Source organism: Abramis brama, assembly GCF_963993115.1.
Source record: "Abramis brama genome assembly, chromosome: 7".
NCBI classification, from domain to species: domain Eukaryota; kingdom Metazoa; phylum Chordata; class Actinopteri; order Cypriniformes; family Leuciscidae; genus Abramis; species Abramis brama.
The window spans coordinates 40,984,474-41,008,099 of record NC_139969.1 but is presented as its reverse complement, the minus strand read 5'-3'; the positions used below and the strand labels follow the sequence as shown (position 1 = coordinate 41,008,099).

The 23,626-nt window shown below is 39.4% G+C and overlaps 2 protein-coding genes across 4 annotated transcripts in view; both read right to left on the bottom strand.

The window, feature by feature from the left end:
• The window catches only part of ccdc13 (coiled-coil domain containing 13), a gene marked incomplete at its 3' end in the record, with an annotated part of 264,989 nt that overhangs the window by 153,649 nt on the left and 87,714 nt on the right, over positions 1 to 23,626 (bottom strand).
• ssx2ipa (synovial sarcoma, X breakpoint 2 interacting protein a) overlaps positions 1 to 23,626 on the bottom strand; it is a 30,486-nt gene that overhangs the window by 2,857 nt on the left and 4,003 nt on the right. The window contains exons 1-13 of one of the 3 annotated variants that reach the window (XM_084120600.1): positions 23,354 to 23,479; positions 23,124 to 23,210; positions 22,559 to 22,725; positions 18,841 to 19,041; positions 15,697 to 15,807; positions 12,229 to 12,364; positions 9,521 to 9,596; positions 9,255 to 9,435; positions 8,298 to 8,445; positions 3,335 to 3,471; positions 2,260 to 2,433; positions 1,683 to 1,800; positions 1,353 to 1,503 (exon numbers count right to left, since the gene is read on the bottom strand). In XM_084120600.1, coding sequence (XP_083976726.1) covers positions 1,353 to 1,503; positions 1,683 to 1,800; positions 2,260 to 2,433; positions 3,335 to 3,471; positions 8,298 to 8,445; positions 9,255 to 9,435; positions 9,521 to 9,596; positions 12,229 to 12,364; positions 15,697 to 15,807; positions 18,841 to 19,041; positions 22,559 to 22,690 — 1,565 coding nt within the window. In that variant the 5' untranslated portion in view covers positions 22,691 to 22,725; positions 23,124 to 23,210; positions 23,354 to 23,479. Of the gene's footprint in view, positions 1 to 1,352; positions 1,504 to 1,682; positions 1,801 to 2,259; positions 2,434 to 3,334; positions 3,472 to 8,297; positions 8,446 to 9,254; positions 9,436 to 9,520; positions 9,597 to 12,228; positions 12,365 to 15,696; positions 15,808 to 18,840; positions 19,042 to 22,558; positions 22,726 to 23,123; positions 23,211 to 23,353; positions 23,480 to 23,626 lie in introns of those variants that run through there. The other 2 variants (XM_084120598.1, XM_084120599.1) reach the window with 2 other exon arrangements.

The window sequence follows — 23,626 nt, the reverse complement described above, 5'->3', positions numbered from 1 at the left end:
TCAAAATACTAGGGGTGTGAACCGACACTGGTCTCACGGTTCGGTTCGACTACGATTATCATGTCATCGATTCAGTTCAATTTCGACATCACGATGCACCGCATCCTCAATTTTAAATTTCACTTCTAAAGTGATGTGCGCGTGCGTGTGAGCATGTGCTCGCCTGTTCGGAAAGTCGCAGTGACATTCCAGTTTAAGTTTCAGGGAGTAAAGCTTGTTTATGCCATTAAGAAAAGGAAAATCTGTCAAATAAATGTTGTTTTAAAGAAATGTTCATTTAAAAGCAGCGTTCATTAATCAGTGGATTATGTTACCATTAAAGATGCGCACATCACCCGTCGCCGAGTCCGCTGTTGAAGGTGACGATCATCCATTTATAATCACGCGTAACACAGAATAATTGTAATTTGACCATCGGGTGCGGATCCTTAAATCAGAGAGAGTTATTGGGGCGGGTGGATGATTTGTTTTTGGCTGTGGATTCGGCGTTGGAGCTCATCCGCGCATCTCTAAAGCAGTCAGACTCTGCCAGGCGTTAACAGCTCGCGGTGAAAACGGCTAACGTGGTTTATCAAGTTAGTGGTATTACCTCCTGCATTTTTGTGCGTGACATGAGCGCACACAGCACGTGTCTCCTGCAGGTCGTGCTTACCAGGTTGTTCATAAAAGCTGAAATGTGCTCAGATGTCGGCTTTAAAGTAGTTGGAGCATTTTTAATTTTCTCGCACTCGCGTCTCTCCTCCCTCTGCCATTGGATGCTACCGCGACAAAGCACGTACGCGACAAATGACGTCAGAAAAGCGGCAGTACATTATAATCGGTTATGGTCTATTACTGAACCGATACCGAATTGTCCTCGTCTGCATCGCGATGCATCGTAGAAACGATTAATTTCGACACCCCTACAAAATACCCCACAGATCATTTATTATAGCTTGTCAAATGTGTCCCTATTTAGGTGTGATTTTGTGCCCCTTTAAATGCAAATGAGCTGCTTTCCAGAAGACGGCGGAGCCTTTACAGCTCGTGCTTCAGATACGCCAGCAACAACAAAACTGGAGAACGTCACGCAGCCAAAATGTCAGAGACAGTCAGTAGCGTGTTCACATGTTGAAACCGGAGTCGGACACTGATGGAGAGACTCGGGAAGAAGTTGCAACTTTTAAAATACAACTGGTTTGTTTGTTGAATGTTTTATGATTTATGGAGATTATAAAATAAAGGAGTGGGTGGATTTTTTCCATTATTGACAGGTGTGTGTTTACTGAGTGTAAAGAACCAGTGTTCAAACACCTTACAGAAGTGAATTTTGCACAATAGGTGCCGTTTAAAGCTCACGGGCAGACGAGTACCTGCTCTCTGGAATGAGGTGTAGCGTGCGGTACAGGTCAGCAGTGGAGGGCATCTTCACCGGCACAGATTTAGGGGTGGAGAACGCGCTGTAGGACAGGGACTTGGTCTGGAGGGGTGGAGTGGACTGCAGTTTGGCCTCAGGTTCAGCACCTAAACACATTCAGATGATTCAAAATGATGCTAAATGATTGAACTTGAGGAGCTGACCACAAAATATAGGACGAGCTTCACAAGCAGAAAAGTGAAGCCGTAGGTCATTCTCACAATCAATCAGTTGTTCACCTCGGAGGAAATATAGGACATGGGAGGTTCTGTCGGGAGATACTCACTGACTGATAAAGCACTGTGCGGTTCAGGCAACGCAGGTCTTTTACGGTCTACAAATGGAGTCATGTTCAGAAACTGGGTCTTCAGCCACGCAGCTCGATCCTCCTCGAACGATTTCCTCTAAAGAGGGAACACACAGCAAGTAGGTTAACCCTGCTTTGGCTAAAAACAGCAAGATGAAGTGCAAAAAAAGAGGAGCTATTGTGCTTTTTTCCAAGTTCAACCTCATAATTCATATGCAGAATAAAGGGGCGGGGCCTGCTTGAGTTAGTTAGTAGTGTGTTAAACTGGCGGCTATGGTAAGGGGCGGGACATTTCCCAAACACACTCGAAGCGCTCGACCAATCACAACACACTGCTCCAGCCGACCAATCAGAGCACAGTGTGCTTTTCAGAAGGATGATTTTTTTTTATTTTTTTTTAAATACAAATTTGATTTCTGAAACACAGTGTTTTTAATAGCACAATGACCTCTGATCTGTCAAAAGATTAAGGGAAATTCATCCTTAAATTGAGAAATTCTCAATTCATGATCACTTTAATGTTTTACTGTAATAGTTAATGTTTTCTATCCAGTACCTCGTGTCCCAGGCGAATAGCAGCTTCAGTGAAATTCCTCCTTTCTCGGTCAAAGTTTCTTTTCTGCTCGCTGAAGAGCCTCCACTCCTCTTTGAGCCGCTCCTTCTCCTCCAGCGTGTAGCAGTCGTTCAGCAGAGCTGCGGTCTCCTCGTCACATGGCACGCTCAGCTGCTGCTGTAAACACACACCGCCATCACAATCAACACATCCACACACACCACCATCAGAACCAACACCTCCACACACACCGCCATCACAATCAACACATCCACACATCTCACACAAGAGCAAACACACAATGTGATCTATGTTTTAGCCCAATTTATGGTCGGGTCGGGTCTGATATTAGTAACCTCAGGTAATTTAAAATAAAAGTGCTTTTAGCGAATGACCCGAGGAGACCCGTATCATTTTAAAATATGGCAACTTTCCACTATTCGTTTCAGGTGTTTAACAATCGGGTCTAGCTGGGCTCGAGAAAAAATGCCTTCGGGTCTGACTTGGGTCTGACTTTATCGGGTTGGGTTTTTCTTTGGGTAAGGGTGCACACCACTAATGTTAGCATTTACAAACTCTGCGCACTAGTTACCTCCAATGAAAGACGACAGAATTACACCAGCTCATGCCACAGCGCACAGAGCTGAAGTGTGGACGCATTTTGCACTCCACTATAAAGAAACCACGAAGGAGATCGAGAACAGTCAAAATAAGCCATTCCAAAACTCAAATCTAAAGAGCTCAGTTAACATCCTGACGCCGTAAGATCGACGTTTAGATGAATATGTTCATATGTTCTGCGTGCTTTCTTTTCAATAACAAAATAAAACAAAAATAACAGCGGTGAGAAAACAGCAGTTCAGAAAGCAGCTGATCACAGCGATGTTTGAACCAGCTTTACAATTCAGCACTCCGGTCAAGTCCTGTTTATACAGCACTTTTACAGTATTAAATATGAAAAACAGTGTCATTGAGTCATAGAGTGGACTATGCACATCAACTACCCCACTGTTCTGATTAAATAAGAAACGTTTTGCTCAGGTTTTATGCACTTTTATTAGTGTTTGATGTTGTTCACCTGCAGAAGCTGCTGCTGCACATGAATGAACTCTTTACACTGTTGCAGCTCCAGTCGTATCCGCTGCATCTCCTCCTCATGATCCTTCCTGGACATCAGCTCCTCGGCCTCACGCTCCTGACACGCCACCAGTGACACTGCAACACACACGCAGAGATATTCATCAAGACCCATTACTGAACAACTCACTCTAGAGAATGTTCAAGAACAAGAACAGCATTTAAAGTGACACTAAAAAAAGGGTTTAAAATAAAATATAAAAAAAAAAGTATTTTTCTAACACACACCTATTGCTTGACTTCAGAAGACATTGATTCATCCACTGTGATTGTGTGGATGACCGTCACGAATGCTGTGTGTGGTTTTTCAAATGTGTCAACCAAGCGGCAGCCATTCAATAGCAGTATATGAACTCGCAGCCGTATACTATGTAACTTTGTTATCAATCCTACATCAGTCCTTCTTCCAAAACGTGTTTGTGTCTTACCCTGATTCACTATGGTAAGTCTATTACAAGTGTTGATATTTTAGACCTCTCAGGACGGTTTTGGCGGGAACTACAAGTGTACATGTGTCACTCGCCCGTGCACATCTTGTCATATCCGTAAATAGAGTAAAGTTGCTCCGGCTGCTCTGACACGTGTCTGGAGTGTGTGTGTGTGTGTGTGTGTGTGTGTGTGTGTGTGTGTGTGTGATGGGTAGAAGGTTTAGGGGTAGGGTTAGTGTGTGTCTGTCTGCTGTGTGTGTGTGTCTGTCTGGTATGGGAGTGTGTGTTTGTGTGTGTGTGTATATGCGTGTCTGGTGTGGGGGTGTGGGAGTGTGTGTGAGTGTACAGAGGAGAGAATTCTGGAGAAAAGACAACGAGACAGAGCTGGTAATAAAACAAGAATGAACATCAGCTTGGCTTCAGGAGATGGAGAACTGAGGGGTTTGAACTGTTGTAAAAATGGATATGATGGTGTTTTATTACTCAACAGGAGAGTAAGTGTTTTATTGAACAGATAAAGTGCCATATGCATCTCTCTAACAGAGTTCACTGTAAAGCAGTATAGATGTTGAGAAGATCATCTCATGTTAGTTGTGCTGGAGTTCATTCAAGGAAGTAGTGCATCTATTAATGGGCAAAGCTACTGTAACATCTTCATCCTGAGATCCTTTCATCTAAACTGGTCATATCTCTGAAGCCTAGAAGTGAATGATTTATGAGCAGCAAGATAACCATATTCATCTGCAGTCTCACAGAGCCCAAGCACAGCCAGAACAACCTTCTTATGCAAAATGCATGCAGTTTTGTTTTTAAACCACTAGAGCAGGGGTATTCAATTAAAGTTTCCAGAAGTTCGGTCTCTATATTTCCTTCCCAGCGGAGGTCCGGATAATACTTTTAGGAACATTTATACATTTCCATCGAGGCTGCCGTAGTACTTTGTAAAAAAAAAAAAAAAACACACATTAAACACTCAAATTAGTCATTAAAGATGAGAATCTTGGGCCAAAACAGTGATTTCTAAGAATTTTTACCAAAACTTTATCCCAAAAAAGGAAATATTTCTCCCAACTGGATATGAATATAAAAAGGTTAGATCAGATGTTTTAATAGGCTATTTTTCTACTTTACATTTAGACACCTTTGTGTTTGGCCCACAGAAGGCCCTGGGACTAAGGTGCAGGTTAACCTCTTAAGAAAAGCAAGGACCACTTTTACATTTTGATCAAAGCAATAAAACTACTAAAAACAAACAATGCACATAATCTAATAATCAAAACTCTCATCATGTGAACAAAACAAAGTTAAATAGTAATTTAAAAGTTGTTTTGTCTTTCCTTGACATCTCTAAATAATTTTCCAAATTCGAACATTGATTATTATGAAATGGTCTTTATATGCTGATTAATAACGCTAAAAAAAACCCACATCTAAAAGACGCCACATATGAAGTGTTCTCACACCTGGTTTAGTTGAAGGGTCAGAGTCATCTGTATGATAGACACAGATAACTGTATTAGCTGCATTCTCCTTTTCTGCAGTGTTTTACTGAAAGTATCCATTTTGCTGCTGCTGTTATTAAAATATCCACGTCATACGCAGCTCGTATAATGGCGCTTTAAGGTTTACAGCGAGGGGGAGAGAGAAGCAACATGCAGAGCAGAAAGGGCTTGAACAAAGCACTTTAAGCTCTAGATTAAATATTATAGATATAGCTCTGAAAGATCATTACCATGAACAACCCCGAGTGTTTGTGGTGTGTGAAGCGCTCTGTTGCATTGATGTGCTGCTCACTTTAATCTGCAGAAACGGTCAAATGTCCCGCGGTCCGGATGGCACCAAGCCGTCCGCCATTTGAATAACGCTGAGCTAGAGGGCCTAAAGGTACACTACGTAAAGTTTTTCAACTAATATTTATGTTTTATTGCATTTCAGCTTTATTTGAATTAACAGAAATGCTTTTAATAGTTAATAATAACACTGCTAACTCCCAAGTGGTCCTCCCCCTTCTGAGAGGCCAGGATTTGACATCGCCCCGTCCGTGACGTCATGACGTTCCTCTACATGTCCTTTAACCCTCTGAGGTCGATAAACGCGCGGGCGCGTTTTGCCGGATTTTCTCCACATTGTAGCACTATAAACTTAAATTACTCCATCATTTATGGTCATACAGAAAAAAGAAATATAAAAAAAGAATCTGTGATATTTCTCCTTTTGTATGTGTCCACTTACAATCAAATCAAAACATTGTGCTTTTGTAAAATAAAGAAAATAAACAGGGTGTGCGTTCTGCCTCTCTGTCGCGGTGAACTTTTTTTTTCTTGAGCACGTCTATAAACTGAAACAAAACTCAGCGAATACTTGTCACACATTTATGAGCCATATACCTTTATAAACATTTAAGTGTGTACTTTTAAATGATCGGATTCAAAACGAAAACAAATATTCTCTGTTTAAGTAATTTGTATAAAACCAACAAGATGTCCAGCTTCTCAAACGCTTGCTCATTACAGTTAATTTGGCCACGCCTACTCGCGCAAAAGATATTCACATGCAAATCTCCACATGGAACGCGAACGCGCTCGTTACCTCAACAACAAAACACTTCACTTCACTTTTCGTCGAGTTTGAAAGACGTGCCTGAGCTTACATTGGATTTAGGCTACCTCAGAAGAAGAAGAACGCGATCTGAAGACAAGAAAGATAAGGTAAGAAATTCTTACATAGCCTAGTTTGTTATTGTTGCATAAATGTCACGTTGCAGTTGAACTGTTGCTAGATATATGGGGAATATTATAATATTTAGACCCGTGTTTACTGTGTTTGTGGATATCTGCTCAAACATAGATATGTTTATGGTAACCATAATGTTTTATATTTGAGCGTGATCACGTTTGAATGTATCATATTTTGCAAGCGATCGCGTTTGAATGTATCATATTTTGGATGAAAGCAAAACGCACCAAACGGCTTCATGTTTTTATTATTATCTCATTTCATATCATCATAACGGATGGAAACATTTGAAGTAACATGATAATCAATATATTTTTCTCTAGCTTAGTTGTTACTGAAATCTTTTGGAAGATTTATACTGCTATAGGTTATTTATTGTTATTATTATTTTATCCGCACTGCGCATATACCTTATGCCTACAAGGCACAACAAACCTGGTGTTCATTATATTATATATCGTTGGAAACGTGTGTGTGTGTGTATTCTGTGAATTTTAAAAAGGAATTTTAAAAAGCAATTTTAACCAGAAAAATCTAATATTTATTTCCAAAATGGTGCAGGCCTTTCTCTTGATATCAGTATGTTCACTTTTTTTTTTCAGGTCCCAGATGCCACTGAGGACTTCAACATTCACATGAGTCTCAGTACGTGAACATGGTAAAGTGAAAATCTTGGAAATGAAAGGTATGTACAGTGTTTTTAGGAATGGCACAAAGGTCTCTGTCTTTGAAGTGCTTTTTTGGCATTTGTTGTGTATCTTTGGATTATGTTGTGTTGTAAATAAATCGAAACAATTTAAAAGCCATTCTTTTTTAAATCTCCTCATTTACAGTATTGTGCAAGGTTGCTCAGAATGATAGGGGCCTGATAGCTCCTAATAGGGCCGTTAGGGGAGGGTCTTTGTCTTTCTCAGGTGAGAAAAGCTTACATATTAATGAGCTCTCGCATAAGGCTTTTTCACACAAAACACGTCGTAAAAATTTTAAATCAATATATTGTCTTATCTGAATGAGCAGTCAGGGTGATTTTCACATAGTTTTGCAGCAAATATTCTAGGCTACGTCATACAATTTTCAAAAGTCTTGTGAAGAAATAATCAGTATGGGTTTCATGGCCTTATTTCAGTGAGAATTTTTTTTTGTATTTTCAAAAACCACGCATAAATGTCATTATCTCAAAACTACAAACTTTTACATACATGCTGTTGATATATTATTGTAGCAGAGTTTGTGCTGAATACAGTGTAATTAGACTTTAGCCATGAAAATGTCACAAGTAACAGAAATGTCAGAGCATGTCAGAACACCTCCAGGGCCCAGAAAACAGCTCAGACCTCAGAGGGTTAACATGCGTGTGTAAATCAAGGAGGTGTGCTCTTGACAACACCAATCACAAGAGTCACACTCCTGAAGTCCTTCTGTCCCTGGACGTAGACAAACTGCACCTCGGAAAACTGTGAATCCCCTTCCAAAATAAATCACTATTAAAAATGTCTGAAGTTTATCTTGAATGACACGCCTGAGCAATTGAACAATGCTTTTGTGAGTTCGTCTGATTCACAGCATGGTGCCGTTTTTATTTAAAAATACCTAGTGTTGAAAACTACGTCAGTGCAAGTATTCTGTCCTCAGAGGCGATCGCTGTGGTTGCAAATGTTAATTTGTCTCCGGGTCCAACACACATGACTCTATTGCTGTGTCCTAAACTCGCTGGAGAAGGAAAGCAGGAGTCGCGTGTACCTTGGCTGTCGAGTCTCTCCATGTGGCTCTTGAGCTTCCTCCACTGCAGGCGGATGCTGTTGGTGAGCTGCTCGCGCGCCTGTTCACACGACTGCTCTAGCGTCTCTCGACTGGAGTCTGCAGTGTCCTCCTCGCCCTCAGACACAGCCTGAGGACACACACACACACGGAGAAACAGGCCATCACTCACCCGCATGCCCTTACAAAACAACAAGACTTTTTTCACAACACCTGAAAAGTTCGTGTGCCTCCATTACCAGTTCATAAAGTCGTTGTCAAAGTAATACATATGAATCTAGAAAATTTATTTTATTATAGTTTTATATTTCTAGTTTTCATGTTTAGTTTAGTAATTGCATTATGTGCTTTTGTCATTTATTAAAATATTGCTATTTTAGGTTTAATTAAATTTTTATTTCAGTTTTAGCTTTATTTATTTCCAGTTAATAATGTTAGTGCTTCAACTAACTTATTTCAACATTTACAATAAGGTGCATTAATTAACATGAACTGATAATTAACAACACTTCTACAGCGTTTATTACAGTAATAAATGTATTTGCTCAGTGTTAGTTTATGATAGCAAATACATTAATGTTAACAAATGAAACCTTATTGTAACTAATGTTACTGCAACATATATATTTGCTACATTTATTTTAACAGTTTAAGAGGACAAAAATAGCCCTGATTCAAGTGGGGGAGTGGAGGCGGGGCTCATTTGCATATTCATAGAACCGCACATACTAAATGAGGCAAGGGTGTCGAGTTACATTCAAGCTATTTTAAGGTACAAATAAATCTTTTTCAAGGAAAAAACTTTTAAATATGTAATATTTAATTTCCGTGATCAAAGATGAGTTAAGGGATAAAACGAAAAAATCTTTAGTATAACGAGCATTGATGAATTATATATTTTTAAAGTTGACAGACTGTTGTGACTGACTGAGCTCAGACCTGCTCTAGGCTGTCCTCCGCCGGCTCCGCCTCGACGCAGAGGCTCTTGGGACTCAGGATGGCCATCATGTCCTTCTTCATGTGCTGCAACACCTTCTTGAGCTCGGAGTTCTCCAGCATCAGAGATCTCTGGCGCGCCTCATAATCACTCAGCAGAGCCCTGTACATCTCACCCTCGTGTCTGACAACACAACAGCACACGCTCACATGTCTGCAGTGTAAGAGATGACACTGGTGACACACACACACACACACACGAGCGTTACCTGGCCTCCATCTTGCCCGTCTTCCAAAGGCCTCTCTTGCCATCGGACCTTCCCACATAGTTGGACACTTCAATGGCTGAACACACATGAGGACAGAGAGGAGAGAGATGTTATAACCTCGCATGCACTGTTCAAATCTTTCTGGATATTGTGGATTACTTTACTTGATTTTTTTAATTGTTAGGTACTTATTGTGCTGATGTTGTGTTGTCTAACACTTGTGCTGCTATTGAGGTGGATGCGGGTCAGGTTAGGACAGGTTTGGTGGTACGGGGAGATTTAAGGGTGGGTTAAAAGGGAAGGGAAGGTCAACAGTGTCATTATAGCTGGAATTACAAGCAGGTCATTTATATGTTACTTATTTTATAAACATGTATGTAAACAAATGCATCATATCAAATGATTAATTTAAATGTTAGTACAGAGTAGTTAAAGACACATTATGTAAAGAGTGACTGAAATCTCAAAACTGTAATTTCTTTAAAAAAGCTAAATTGATAGATGATGCATTATACTACACATGGAATATATAAACAGGCTCTGAAAAATAGTATTTCTGGTATACATTTAAAATATCTAAAAATATCTAATAATCAACTTTTTCCCCCCTCAAAAACATACAGTATACTTCAGCATTTCTATGGGTGCAAATATTTAAGTTTAAATGTTAACCTGAGGGATTAAGAGAAAAAGCATGTTTCAATCGAGTAGCTCAAATATATAGAAAACAGGATTTCCATTTCCCATCATGCTTTGGGGCTGGATAGGGAGAGCAAATATTGAAGTATAGTGATATTTTATGAATCTTCAGCCAGATGAGAAAATGGAGAGACTTCTTGTTCTATTATGTTATTTATAAGATTTTCTGTTATGGTTTTGTCAGAAGGTCTTCAAAAGTACCAGACCGCACCAACAGAACCACAACTCATACAGTATAACTCATTTTCAACTGTCTACACGCTATGACAGTGCCTTATTTATAGATTTGAAGTCAGCTTTTAATACAGTTAAGATTATCACCAGCATGTTTTTGAAAGAAGTCTCTTCTGCTCATCAAGGCTGCATTAATTTAATCAAAAATACAGTAAAAACAGTAATACTGTGAAATATTACAATTTAAAATTGATGTTTTCTATGTGAATATATAGTAAAGTGTCATTTATTCCTGTGATCAAAGCTGAATGTTCAGCAGCATCACTCCAGTCTTCAGTGTCACATGATCCTTCAGAAATCACTCTAATATGATGATTTGATGCTCAAGACACATTTATTATCGTTGTTGAAAATTATCGTTGTTGAAGGGCTGCTTCATATTTTTGTGGAAACATTTATACGTTTTATTTTTCAGAATTCTCTGAATAGAAAGTTCAAAAGAACAGCATTTATTTTAAACAGAAATAATTTGTAACATTATACTCTCACTGTCAATCAACTCAATGTGCCATTGTTGTCAAAAAAAAAAAGTGTATGCTTTATGATAGGAGGAACTGCAATTATCAGCTGCCGGTTGTGGGGAGATAATAATGGCAATATTTTTCATTTATCTTGTAAATGTCCGTCTCTAAAGCCCAATTTATATTCCTGCTATAAAACTATATTCAAATATTAAGGCCAAAAGAAAATAGTTGCTAGTGACCCGAGGTATGCAAGATATTTTTCTGCCCAACAATAATTGAATCTCTGACTCAAATTAAACTCACCATTATTCCTCAAGGAGGCAATGTCTGATGCACTATGATGACGTGATGTTTCACTCAATTACGGCAGTCATAAACACAAAACGTGAAATGGCTCAGCGATTGTAGAGCGAGTACTGAGCGAATCAAATATTAGTGCCACGGTCACTTGATGGAGAAGCTGTCAGCGATCAAAATACTGATTTTGAAGAGAATATGTTTGAGACGGTGAATATGAGCCAGATGCTGAACGTCCTGGGAAATGAGCTCTGACGAGGACAGTGATGATGGGGGAAAGCATCTGCTCAAAATGAACTCTTTCAAGTTACAAAAGGTAACAAAATATGCTTTATTGTATTCTTTTTTTAATAGTTATTAAAATATCCAGAGAGTTATTATCACAACAGTTAGAGATCCATCTGTGTTAGATATAGACCGGGGTCACTAAAGACCCGAATATTTAATAAGGATTGGTAAAACATTCATACATTTAAGTGATTATAACCTTTTAGGGGTTCCATCATGGGATCATTTTATGGATTTAACTAACCCATTAAACATGAAGGAATTATGCAATCATTAAGACATTTCTCGGTTACACTTTATTTTAAGGGGTCATTGTGACAGTGTAATTATATATTTGAGTACTGAGTAATATTAATTAACTACATGTACTTACTATAGGGTTAGGGTAGGATTAGGGTTTGGTTGAGGGTTAGTTGCATGTAATTATGCATCATTTACTGTTATTACTATGGTAAGTACATGTAACATATGTAACAAGGACACTGTAAAATAAAGTGTTACCCATTTCTCTTTACATAGAACCTTTTTTTGTCATTAAAAAGTAATGCCAAGTATTAAGCTTAAGTTGTTAAGTTTAAGTTGTTTGCACTACGCAAACTAGAGCAGAAGTGCAGAAAAAGAGAAAAGATGTGTGTGTAATATGTCCATGTTATTGTGAAGTTCAAACTAAACTTGCATTATATTTTTCTTTTCCAAATAAAAGAGAATAAAGCAACAGGTGCTCACCGAGCTTCTTGTCCCTCTTGTCCACGAGCAGCTGGTTGAGCCGCTCCTTCAGCTTGGAGCACTCCCTCTCTTTCCGCTTGGCATCATGGTTGTACTGTGTGGCTCGACTGGAGATGATGCTCTGCAGTTTCTGCACCTGCAGAATATTAAACACACACAGTAACAGTGAGGCGTGATTGTGAGTCTAACAGTTTTCAAACAAATGAACAAACCAACCAACAGCATTTAAAGGGCATTTAAAGGGTCCTAATATGTCCTTTTACGAAGTCTTGATTTTGTTTTTGGGGTGTACTAGAATGTTTTCATGCTTGACTGTACAAAACACATATTTTACATTATTACAGCTTACAGATTTCGATGAAGCCCCTGAAATATGAGATGTGCTTTGATTGGTCAGATGTCCCAGTGTGTTTTAATTGGCAGCGCTTAGCGTGTAAATTGTTCCACCCCTTCATAACCGCAAGTTCTTCTCTAGTGTAAATATAAATAAGAATGGCGTCAATTTCAAACCATTTTGCGCCTTATTCAGACCCTGACAATGTTAACGAACAAGAGGATCGTGCAGAACGGATTTCATGCAAAGACTTTACAAGCACGGATTTCAGAGTGGTATGTTTTTTGTAATTTTATTATGCATTATAGATATGGTGTTATCCACCATTTAATCGTGATATTAGTCGGAAAACTATGGCAATACTACGGTGGCCGAGAAGTGCAATATAAACACGCGAATCGACTTTCTCCTGCCGCAGTCTGCTGTACTTTCTGCATGTCTTGATTGACAGATGTCTCGTCCAATCAGCGGTCAGTATTCCATTCGCCACATATACCTACCTTTTCCATTTTGTCTGACTTGTCGTTGTGTTTTCTGACTTGCTAATTTGTTTTCAGATTTGTTGTTGTGTTTTTTGATTTGTTATGTTTTCGAAATTGTTGTTGCGTTTTCTAACTTGTTAATTTGTTTTTAGTCTTTCCATTGCCTTTATAATTTGTTGTTTTGTTTTCGGAATTGTGATTTGTTTTGCACTTCTCAGCCACCGTACAATACTAACAGTAATCGATTACAAAACCATGGTTAATTTTCCAAAGGAGGTAAAGTAATTTTCCTAAAGCTACAGTAAACAAGCTGTTCTCCATAAAATGTGCTGATAAACGTTGATGTTATAATGTTCAGGAACAGTTTAAAATAAATGTTAACCTCTCTAAGTTCGTCAGCCTTAGGAAGGTCAAACAATTGAGTTTTGGGAATGTGGAAAAAACAGCGTCTCTTTGACAGAGACAACACGGTCTTCTCTAATGCAGCTCATCCAGGCCTTCCGAGGGCGGAGATTATTTAAATGAGTAACATTATGACTTCATAAGATCCGGAAAAATCACGCTGTAGTCCAAACGAGCCGCTCGTTGTAGTTCTTGAAAAGTAGATTCTGTTAAATAAAATATCTCACAGAATAAAATATCTCCCTTTGGAGTGGATTTTGAGCTTTGTAACCTTGCAGATCTTTTAAACGCTCGAACAGCAACACACTAACTAAAGTTGTAAAAGTTAAAAAGCATAATAGGACCCCTTTAACCTTTATTAATGATTCATTTAATAGTAGAGACACAATGCAAAGAAATTTGACTTTTTTGCATCCCATTTTCACCATTTTAGCACTGAACAGTATGAAGGCTCGTTTCAGCCACAAAAAAGAAAAAAAGGTTAACATATCTTTATATTTCCGATTTTTTCCCCTCAGAATTGAGAGATACTTCATAACTCACGAGTTTACATCTCACAATGCGGAGGGGGGGAAAATATATACATTTTCTTTTGCAATACACTGATCATTCAGTTTGGCATTGTGTAAAAGATGAAGTATTTTGTTTGCTGGGGGTTATGGCGTAAAACTTAGAATAAAAAACAAAATGTTTCTTTATAAGAACAAAAGTACAGCAGTGAGCGTGATCTGCAGTCGTGACTAGGGATGCACGATGATATCGGCACAACATCGGTATCGGCCGATAAAAGCTTTAAATCGGCCGATATGAATATTTCTGCCGATGAGCCTTGCCGATAGGGTGGCGTGTTTCCTATGTGCACGTGACGACCATGAACATAGCATGAGCGCCAGCAACTTAAACTTCCAACATGTGGAGGCATTTCCAGCATGAGCGTCAGTTTGGTTTGAAATGTGCTGGGGACAGAGACGCATTCGCAAGTGCATTTTCAGAAGTGCTGGGTACAATGACGCATTAATTTTTTTTCTCTTTCGTGCAGGTCATGTTTTGAAAGACGATGTCCTGTAGCTTACTAATGTAAGCTCTCCAAGCTACTATGCTCTCCACAGAGCATAAAATATTCATTTTATTTTATTTTTCGTGTTCGCATTTATGAGGAAAAACAGTGACAGGTCTCGGTTACGGACGTGAGCGCTCTGAAAGCGGCACTAAAAGAGACTGCTTTAAAACTTTCACAGAGACCTCAAACAGAAAGCACAAAGCCTTTCTAAGTGAATTTCGTTTTGTATTAATTGTATCATCAACCAATTGCCTGGATTTAATAAATAATAAGTAAAGCAGATAATAGATCACGACACGGAGGCGCACGCGTGAACTGGAGTTCGTCTCATAAATGAAACGAAACTCAGCATAGCCTACTTGCCTCACAGACCTGAGAAATATATCTATTATCTACAGAACGTTTGAAATCATATTTTTAAACAGAACAATTCAAAACGAAAGAAAACTATGTAATTCGAAATGTGCATTTCTCTCTGACGCGTTCACTAGCCTACTCCGAAGATCGCGAGTCAGTCAACTTCATCTTTGTAGCCGACACAGAAAACACTTGTTTATTAATAAACAATTAAAATGTCTCCTTGCTATATTTGACATATTCATAATCATTACTTTTGCGCTTCTTTGTGACAGCTTTTAGTTGCTTTATTGGCAGCGCCACCCTTTCATGTTACAGTACATGAACGGGTCACCACCGCATCAGCACCGAAAACAGGGGAGCATTTGGAAGACCTGTTCAAGTAGGAATGTAAGATGTACATTTTTTATTTGAAAATTTAGTTTTATTTATTTTACTCCTAAGGACTGAAGTTTGAAGTCTGAACTTAAAAATAAAATGTGGCAATGGCATATCATTTATTCTCCAAGTGAAATAATTTACCTATTTTTCAGGGGTGAATGTCTACATTTGTAAAATTATACATTAATGGTAGAATCAAATGTTGTTTTGTTTGTCTTGTGTATTGCCTTATCTACAACACATGAGTGTAATACGGTAAAGGTAGTACAGGAGAGAGACTTGGATTTCTCTTCAGTAAAATTAAAGTGTAAATATATCAGGGGGAAAATGTGTATATATATATCGGTATCGGACAAAATTAGTTTGAAAATATCGGCATATCGAATATCGGCCAAAATGCAATATTGTGCATCCCTAGTCGTGACGCCTGTCTGAGCGTGAGCATGTCTTACTTCCTCTTTCTCAGACTTCAGGCAGTTCTGTAAGGTTTTGATCTTCAACTGTAGCTGTCGCTCACCCTCATGCAGGCCTGAGTTCTCTCTCCTCGTGTGCTCCAACTGATCCTGACAAACACACACACACACACACACACACACACACACACACACACATTAGGACTTTACATTACAACCATTTCCTCCTACTTCACTCTGAACTATCCTATTTTGAATGAGTAAATAATTAAACTCAGCACTACAGCAGTGTGCATAATAGATGGCACTATTTCTACAATTTTCATTTCGTTTAAGTTGAAGCATTAAAATTATTAACTGGAAATAAAACTAAACTAACACTAGCAATATTTAAATAAACTAATAAAAAATAAAAGCCAATTTAAAATATTGAAATAACAATATAATAATAACACTAATTAAATGACAATATCTTGCATATGAAATATTTTAAAGAAGAGTAGAATCATAAAAATGCATATTCACTAAAGCAGGGTTCCTCAAACTCGGTCCTGGAGGGCCGCTGTCCTGCACAGTTTAGCTCCAACCCTGATCAAACACACCTAGCTGTGAGTTTCTAGTGATCCTGAATTCCTTCCACCTCTTGGAAGAGGCATGGTCTTTTTTTAAAAACACTTTCAGTCTGATTATGAGTAAGCATGCCCCTCTGAAAAAAATTAGAATAAAAAAATCGATATAGTCCCTGGTTTTCCAATGACCTGGCTGAGATTATTCATCATAAAAATGCTCTCTGGAGAAAAGCCCGCTCTACCCAAACTCCAGTTGACTGGCTGGCCTTCCGTCAATGCAGAAATAAAGCAACACAGGCTATCAGAAATGCCAAAATCTCGCATTTTAAAGAAAAACTCACCACATGTGGCACTGATGCTAGGGCATTCTGGAAAACAGTCAAGGTAATGGAAAATAAAGTTATTTCACCTCATTTACCAGTTTCTATGTTATTTAATGACATCATTATTACTGAGAAGTCTCGGATGGCCTCACTTCTAAACCATCACTTTATTAATGCAACCCATACAGTTACAATGTCAAACCCTAATCTTGTCTCAATGGATACTTCAGTTACAACCTCAGCAGATGCCCAACTTTCTCCATCAAGCAACAATGGCTTCTCTTTTATGCCTCTTTCCACCTCTGAAGTCCAGGATGAACTCTCCAAGCTGAACACAAACAAATCTGCTGGCCTTGATGGTCTTGATCCCATGTTCTTAAAAGCAGCATCCCGCATTATTGCCGCTCCCGTCACAAGACTATTTAACATGTCCCTACAGCTCTCTGAGTTCCCTATTGATTGGAAATCAGCTATAATTTTTCCCCTCTTCAAAGGGGGTTCTGAATCTGATCCAAATTGTTACCGCCCAATTTCCATCCTACCATGCCTTGCCAAAGTTCTGGAGAAGCTCGTCCAAAAACAGTTAAATGATTTCCTGGATAAAAATCATATATTATTTGACATGCAATCTGGTTTTCGGACAGGACATGGGTGCATAACAGCCACCACAAAGGTCCTTGATGAGGTAATTACAGCATTAGACAGCAAACAGGTCTGTATTGCCACCTTTATAGACCTCGCCAAGGCCTTTGACTCTGTCGACCATAGGATCCTCTTACATAAGCTTTCCAGTATTGGTCTGTCCTCCTCTAGCTGTGTTTGGTTTGCCAATTATCTCACCAACCGTGCCCAGCAATTGAAGGTTGAAAACATTATGTCAGACCCACTTAATATCTCTAAAGGTGTGCCTCAAGGCTCCATCCTGGGCCCAACCCTTTTTTCTATCTACATCAATGATATAGCCAGAGCTGCTGGCACCTCCAGGATTCATCTTTATGCAGATGATACCATTTTGTACTCAGTTGGTTCCTCTCCCAATTCTGCGGCTTCCAGTCTTAAACTCAGTTTCACCTCTATAGAGCAGTTCTTTGACAATCTCCACCTCCGTATTAACACCAGTAAGACAAAATGTATCATTTTTAGCCGAAAACCAGTCATCGAGACTCCACTTACAATCACCTGCATGAACGGTATGGCTCTGGAGTATGTCAAAAAATATAAATATCTAGGTATCTGGTTGGATTCATCCCTGTCATTCATTACACACATCAATAACCTTCAAACAAAAGTCAAAGCTAGACTAGCCTTTCTTTTCCGCAATAAAGCTTCCTTTACTCATGCTACCAAATGCACCCTCGTTAAGATGACAGTACTGCCAATTTTGGACTATGGCGATATTATCTACAGAATGGCACCAAACACAGCCCTAAAAAAACTTGACACACTCTATCATTCAGCCATCCGTTTTGCCACTAATGCACCCTTTCACACTCATCACTGTGACCTGTATAAACTGGTGGGCTGGCCCTCCCTTCATACCCGGCGGCTCCATCATTGGTTTCTCTTCATATACAAGACAATCCTGGGCAAGACACCTCTCTATTTGTCATCTCTTCTTCATGCTGCTCATAACGCCTATCACACAAGATCAAGTGATTTGATTAAATTTAGTACCCCCCCTACTTCTACTATCTTTGGACGTAATGCCTTCCGCTTTGCAGCAGTACACGACTGGAACATACTACAAAATACCCTGAAACTTACATCTCTGATCCCAATCTCCACCTTTAAGCAAAACCTCCAAAATTACATAGTTGACTCTTGTTCCTGCTGACAATTATGAACCATATTTAAACACACATATTTAAGCACTTTATTCTTTTTCTTTTTCTCTTTTCTTTGTTGTCTACCTTTTTTAATTCAATTGCTTGTTCTATGTGTGTCATGTGTTTGACTATGTACAGTTGTACAGTATGTCCCTATTTATTCCTGTAGCCTCTTGGCCAGGTCATGTTTGTAAATGAGAAGTGGTTCTCAAACAGTTTACCTGGATAAATAAAGGTTAAATAAAATAAATAAATAAAAAGACATTGATTAGCTTGCTCAGGTGTGTTTGATCAGGGTTGGAGCTAAACTGTGCAGGACAGCGGCCCTCCAGGACCGAGTTTGAGGAACCCTGCACTAAAGATTTGAGTATTGTCCATGCCTTCTCCAGGCCTGTAAAGCCCAGCATTGTAAAGTTGGCTGATGTGTGTGTGTGTGAGTGTGTGGTAGAGCAGAAGGCGCAGTACTTTGAGTCGACAGTGGCTGTGCTGCAGATGCTCGAGGTCACTGGTGTTCTTCATCTGCTGGTTCTCCAGCTCGTGATGGGCACGCTGAGCTCTCCTCTGCAGCTGCAGCACCTCATACAGCACGTTCAACACCGGCACCGCGCTCAGACCACCCGAGGTACACTCCACACTCACTCCAGACAAGCCCAGCGAACACACCTCCTGAGGAGAACCAGGACAACACATATGATCACCACAACAGTCCAGTTAAGAAGATGTGATGAACATGTACGGTACTTAAAGCTGCAGTGTGTGATTTAGAGCGGCATCTAGTGGTGAGTTTGCGAATTGCACCCAACAGAAGTTAGTGGCAGACAGGAAGTGATGTCATCGTCTGAGACAGCAGAGAGGAGCCAGTTAAGCAATGAGGTTTCTTTACAAAGATAAATTAAGAAATTAGGTTTACTTGATGATTCAGTAAAACGATGTTATTGTGAATATTATGGTTACTTGTTCATTATTGTGTCAGTGTTTTATTCGCTGACTTTAGCTATAGCTTTGCATGAAGAACAACACAGTGACGAAGCGCATTTGTCCGCTCTGGGCCACTGTAGAAACATGCCGATGTAACATGCCGATGTTGTGTGTAGACCAGGGGTGGGCAAACTACGGCCCGCGGGCCACATACCAAACAGTTAGGCTGTTTAATCCGGCCCGTCGAGTATTTAAAAAATTGTCTTAAGATCGCGTTCATTTTGCCTTTTTCTTGCAATACTTTGCGTTTTATATGTATTGCGTTGCATATATTTGACAATCGGAATATCAGATATTTTATGCCATAGCTAACAAATGTAAAAAAGGAAAAATGACATAAAAGCAGATCATCATTCATTAAGCGCTGTTGTGGCTGCGGTGTCTCACGTAACAAGCAGTGACGCGTCACCATGGAAACCAAACAGACAGCGACTTAAGCCATAGACTTGTTGCACGTTAATGTTTTTTCCTTTTTTGGAAACTCAGAGAAAAAAATGTGTGGTAACCGCTTGCACACCCGTTTAGTTTTTCCTTTGATTTGTCTGCTATTTAGTTTCTTTGCTCCTCTGGATTTGTGGATGTATCCTGACTGATTCCGTTTACCGACCTTTATCGCCCGGCTTTCGGCTACGCTCCCCTGTCTGCCATGTAACGTTACAGAACCCGGTTTTGTTCATTAAATGTTCTGATCTGCCTTTGCTTTTTATGTTTTATTTTATTATACTTAAAATAAATTTATATATTCGTTTATTTCGTTTTTTTCCCACAAATGCATGACTTTTGGAAGTGCAAATTGATTGCCATGTGCAGTTTTAATAAAGTTGAATTAACGTAACCTTCTGTCATTTTTACTCTTCTAAGTGTACACTTGTAGGTGTTTTGTTTCTAATTTACTGTTAGGCCCATTAAATAATAATAAGGATAAACAATATTTAAAAAGTATAGGCTATAATTATCTAACATCTGACTAATTAAAAATTAACCTCAAAACATAACATGCTAAATGGGCGATATCTAAGTTAGCATAAAAAATGTATTGTCAGAATGTCGTCTCTCACATTCGCGCAGTCAATTTCGCGCAGACGTTGCCACAACCTAAATGTGTTTGCTCAGCCCGATCTCATGAAAGTGCGAATACCAAGAATTGTATTTGTAGTGCTTATGATACGCAGTTTTCGCGTGCATATGATGCGCACTTTATGGCGTGTAATAGGCACGCACTCCGCACCCCTAATCCTAACCAAGGGGTTTACAGTGCGTAGATATGCACGCAAAAAAACATTTTTGGCATATAAATGGCACGATAAATAAAATTTGTGGTATAGATACGCACTTTCATGAGATTGTGTTTCATAATCTGCTACTGGGCAGGTGTTGTGCCGAATTTCGACCCCCTGCCAAATTATTACCCCCCTCCTTGAAGTCAGTACCTGATTGCCTAATCCTAACCCCACCCCTAATCCTACCCCTCCCCCACAACTAATCCTAAACCTACCAATACTAGGGGGGTAATAATTTGGCAGGGGGTCGAAATTCGGCACAACACCGGCCCTCTGTCAAATTTTAAAACCCAGTGTGGCCCTTGAGCCAAAAAGTTTGCCCACCCCTGGTGTAGACAGAAATGGCAACACATAATGGTTCATTAAGTAAGGTCTTTATACACCACTGAAAACATAGTTATGTATATTACATTGCATTTCTGTCAACAGATCCTCCTAAAGATTACACAGTGCACCTTAATATTCAACAATATTACATGGCTTGGTTGAATTCTAATGTAGAATGCGGTCTGCCGTTGCCATGATAAACAGAGCGTTGCTATGGACGCAGGATTCTAACCGTAGAGACGGAACGGACTATTTTCTTTAGCGGAAGCAATACAATCATTTTTAAATCAAACTCATTTTTAAATCAATATTTTGTGTCAAATTATTGATTTATTTGGTAGGTAGCCATGTAATAAGCGGGATAATGTAGAGCGAGGCGGTTGTTATAGCGAATACGACGATGACATCACTGTTTTCTCCAGAGCGGCTATGAATGAACTAAGTAACTTTTTTACAACTAAAATGAACCATTATTGAACTTAACCTGGACTATGACGCTATTTTCTTCTAGATCTGCTGTACAGCAGAAACTTTGTTGCATTATCACGGTTTATAAAGGTCATTCAGTCATTATGTACCATGTAGACTCCAACATCCAAACTCAAAACTAGCGTTCTCTCCCACCCAGGTCATTCACTGGCACACAAGCCATTTTGCAGTTTTGTTTCAATGTACTGCGAATGTGAAAGTGCTTTATAAAATCTGAAAACAGCATCAAATGAACCTATGAAAGAACATTAGCTCTTAACATGTAGAGTGTGTTACGCTGCCTCAAAAGTACATGTACACCATGATACAAACAGCAATGGTGTCAAACCTACGCAAGTTCGAACAGGAAGACAGAAGTTACTGATGACTCGTTTCACAAGACAATTACTCAGTTTTTTCTGCACTTTGAGCTCTGGAACTTTGCAACCTTTCACAAACAGCTTTATTACACACTACATGAACGGTGATCTGAAAAAGAATATTGCAACACCAATACTCGCCAATAGGGGTGTAACGATACCCTCACGACACGATTCAATACGTTTCACGATACGATACTACGATACTCCAAGACATATGATAAAAGGTTAACAATTTGTTGATTAAAATGCTAAATTTGGTGTTACATTGTGTGTGTAAATGAATAATCTTGGTTTTGGTGCTGAAACCCAAAGCACAGGACAATAGAGACGCCAGAATAACAATATTCATGATTCTGAAGCTGAAAATACAGAATTACTTTAGATGAATATGCTTGATCTCTGTCACTGACTAGATATATTTAAAATAATGTAGGACACTTTTTACTGACATGTGGCATTATCAGGACCCGCAAATATTCCCCCATTGCATTATTATACATTATATTCAACATAATATATAGTAGTTTAATGTAGTACTGACACTAAAACTCTGTTAATTTTTCATTTTGGGTGAACTATACACAATACAGTTTGTCACTATCCATGATACATATTATTGCATTTTTGTACTCCAATATATTGTGACACCCCTACTCATCAATCATCAGATAAACAATAGTAATAGTTTAAACGTCGACACCACGCCTAACACATGAGCAAGACTTGAACACGCCCTGTGTGATGTACCTGATTGATGTACGCGATGCACTGGGCTATGTTGTCCTCGGTGCAGAACGCACTCAGCACGCTGTAGGAGGCTTTCGGCAGGGCCATGCTGGAGTGCAGCGAGTGGGCAGAGTTTCGCCTGGAGGGAGACATGCTGAGCCCAGAAATACTGGAGAGCTCTTTGGTGTCTGCACAGAAGACAAAAGACAAGGCAGAGCCGGTTATGGGAGCCCGCCTTGACATGCCTAACATGACTGCTTTAACATGGTGTCGAGCAGCTGCAAAACAGGTAAGCAAGTAAATAGGTTTAAGTGCAGGAAAAGCTCAACAACAATAATATAGATGCAAGCAGCAATTATGGGTCCAAGCAGAACTGATGCTAAATAAGTTTCAACACATTAGGCAGTGGTGTTGCCAAGATATTGGATACGAATAAAGCATTTCAGGGTGTTCTGACGAGGATCTGAGGAAAATTTGGTGAAAAATATATTCAGAAATTGATTGGGAATTTAACCTACGCTATGCATTCGACTCGGCGTGAGTCCAGGAATTAGAGGGGAAAATAAATAGACTTTCCAGGACTCACTGTTTAAAAGTTACGAGCCTCAAAGTGTGTGCAAATTTGACCAGTTGGAAAGACAATTTTCTTTTTGGGGTAAACTACTCCTTCCAACTCATTACAGACAAAGTAGAGAGAGAAATACATTAGATTCAATATAATGCAACATTACACAGATTCATTATAAACAATCCTTAAATTAGCCCAGTCTCTCAAACCCAAGTCCCAGACACACTCTTCCCATGTTTGAGGCTCACCGAGAGACGGATCTGGCATCATTGCTGGAGTCCACCAATCTCCCATCACGTCCACATTCAGCTCGGCCGGGACTCTTGGCTGTCCCGCTCTCCCAGAAGCAGGCTAGCACTCGGCCATCATCGCTCCTGAAATAGCACAGTCGTCAGACTGGATTACAGGATTCCTCTGAAGCCGGATTAAACAGCAGGATTACAGAGCCAGCGCGAGACAGAGCGGGTTGAGGAGACATGGAGAGCAGGAAAAACAGGAGGATCGAGGTGGAAAACTCCTCA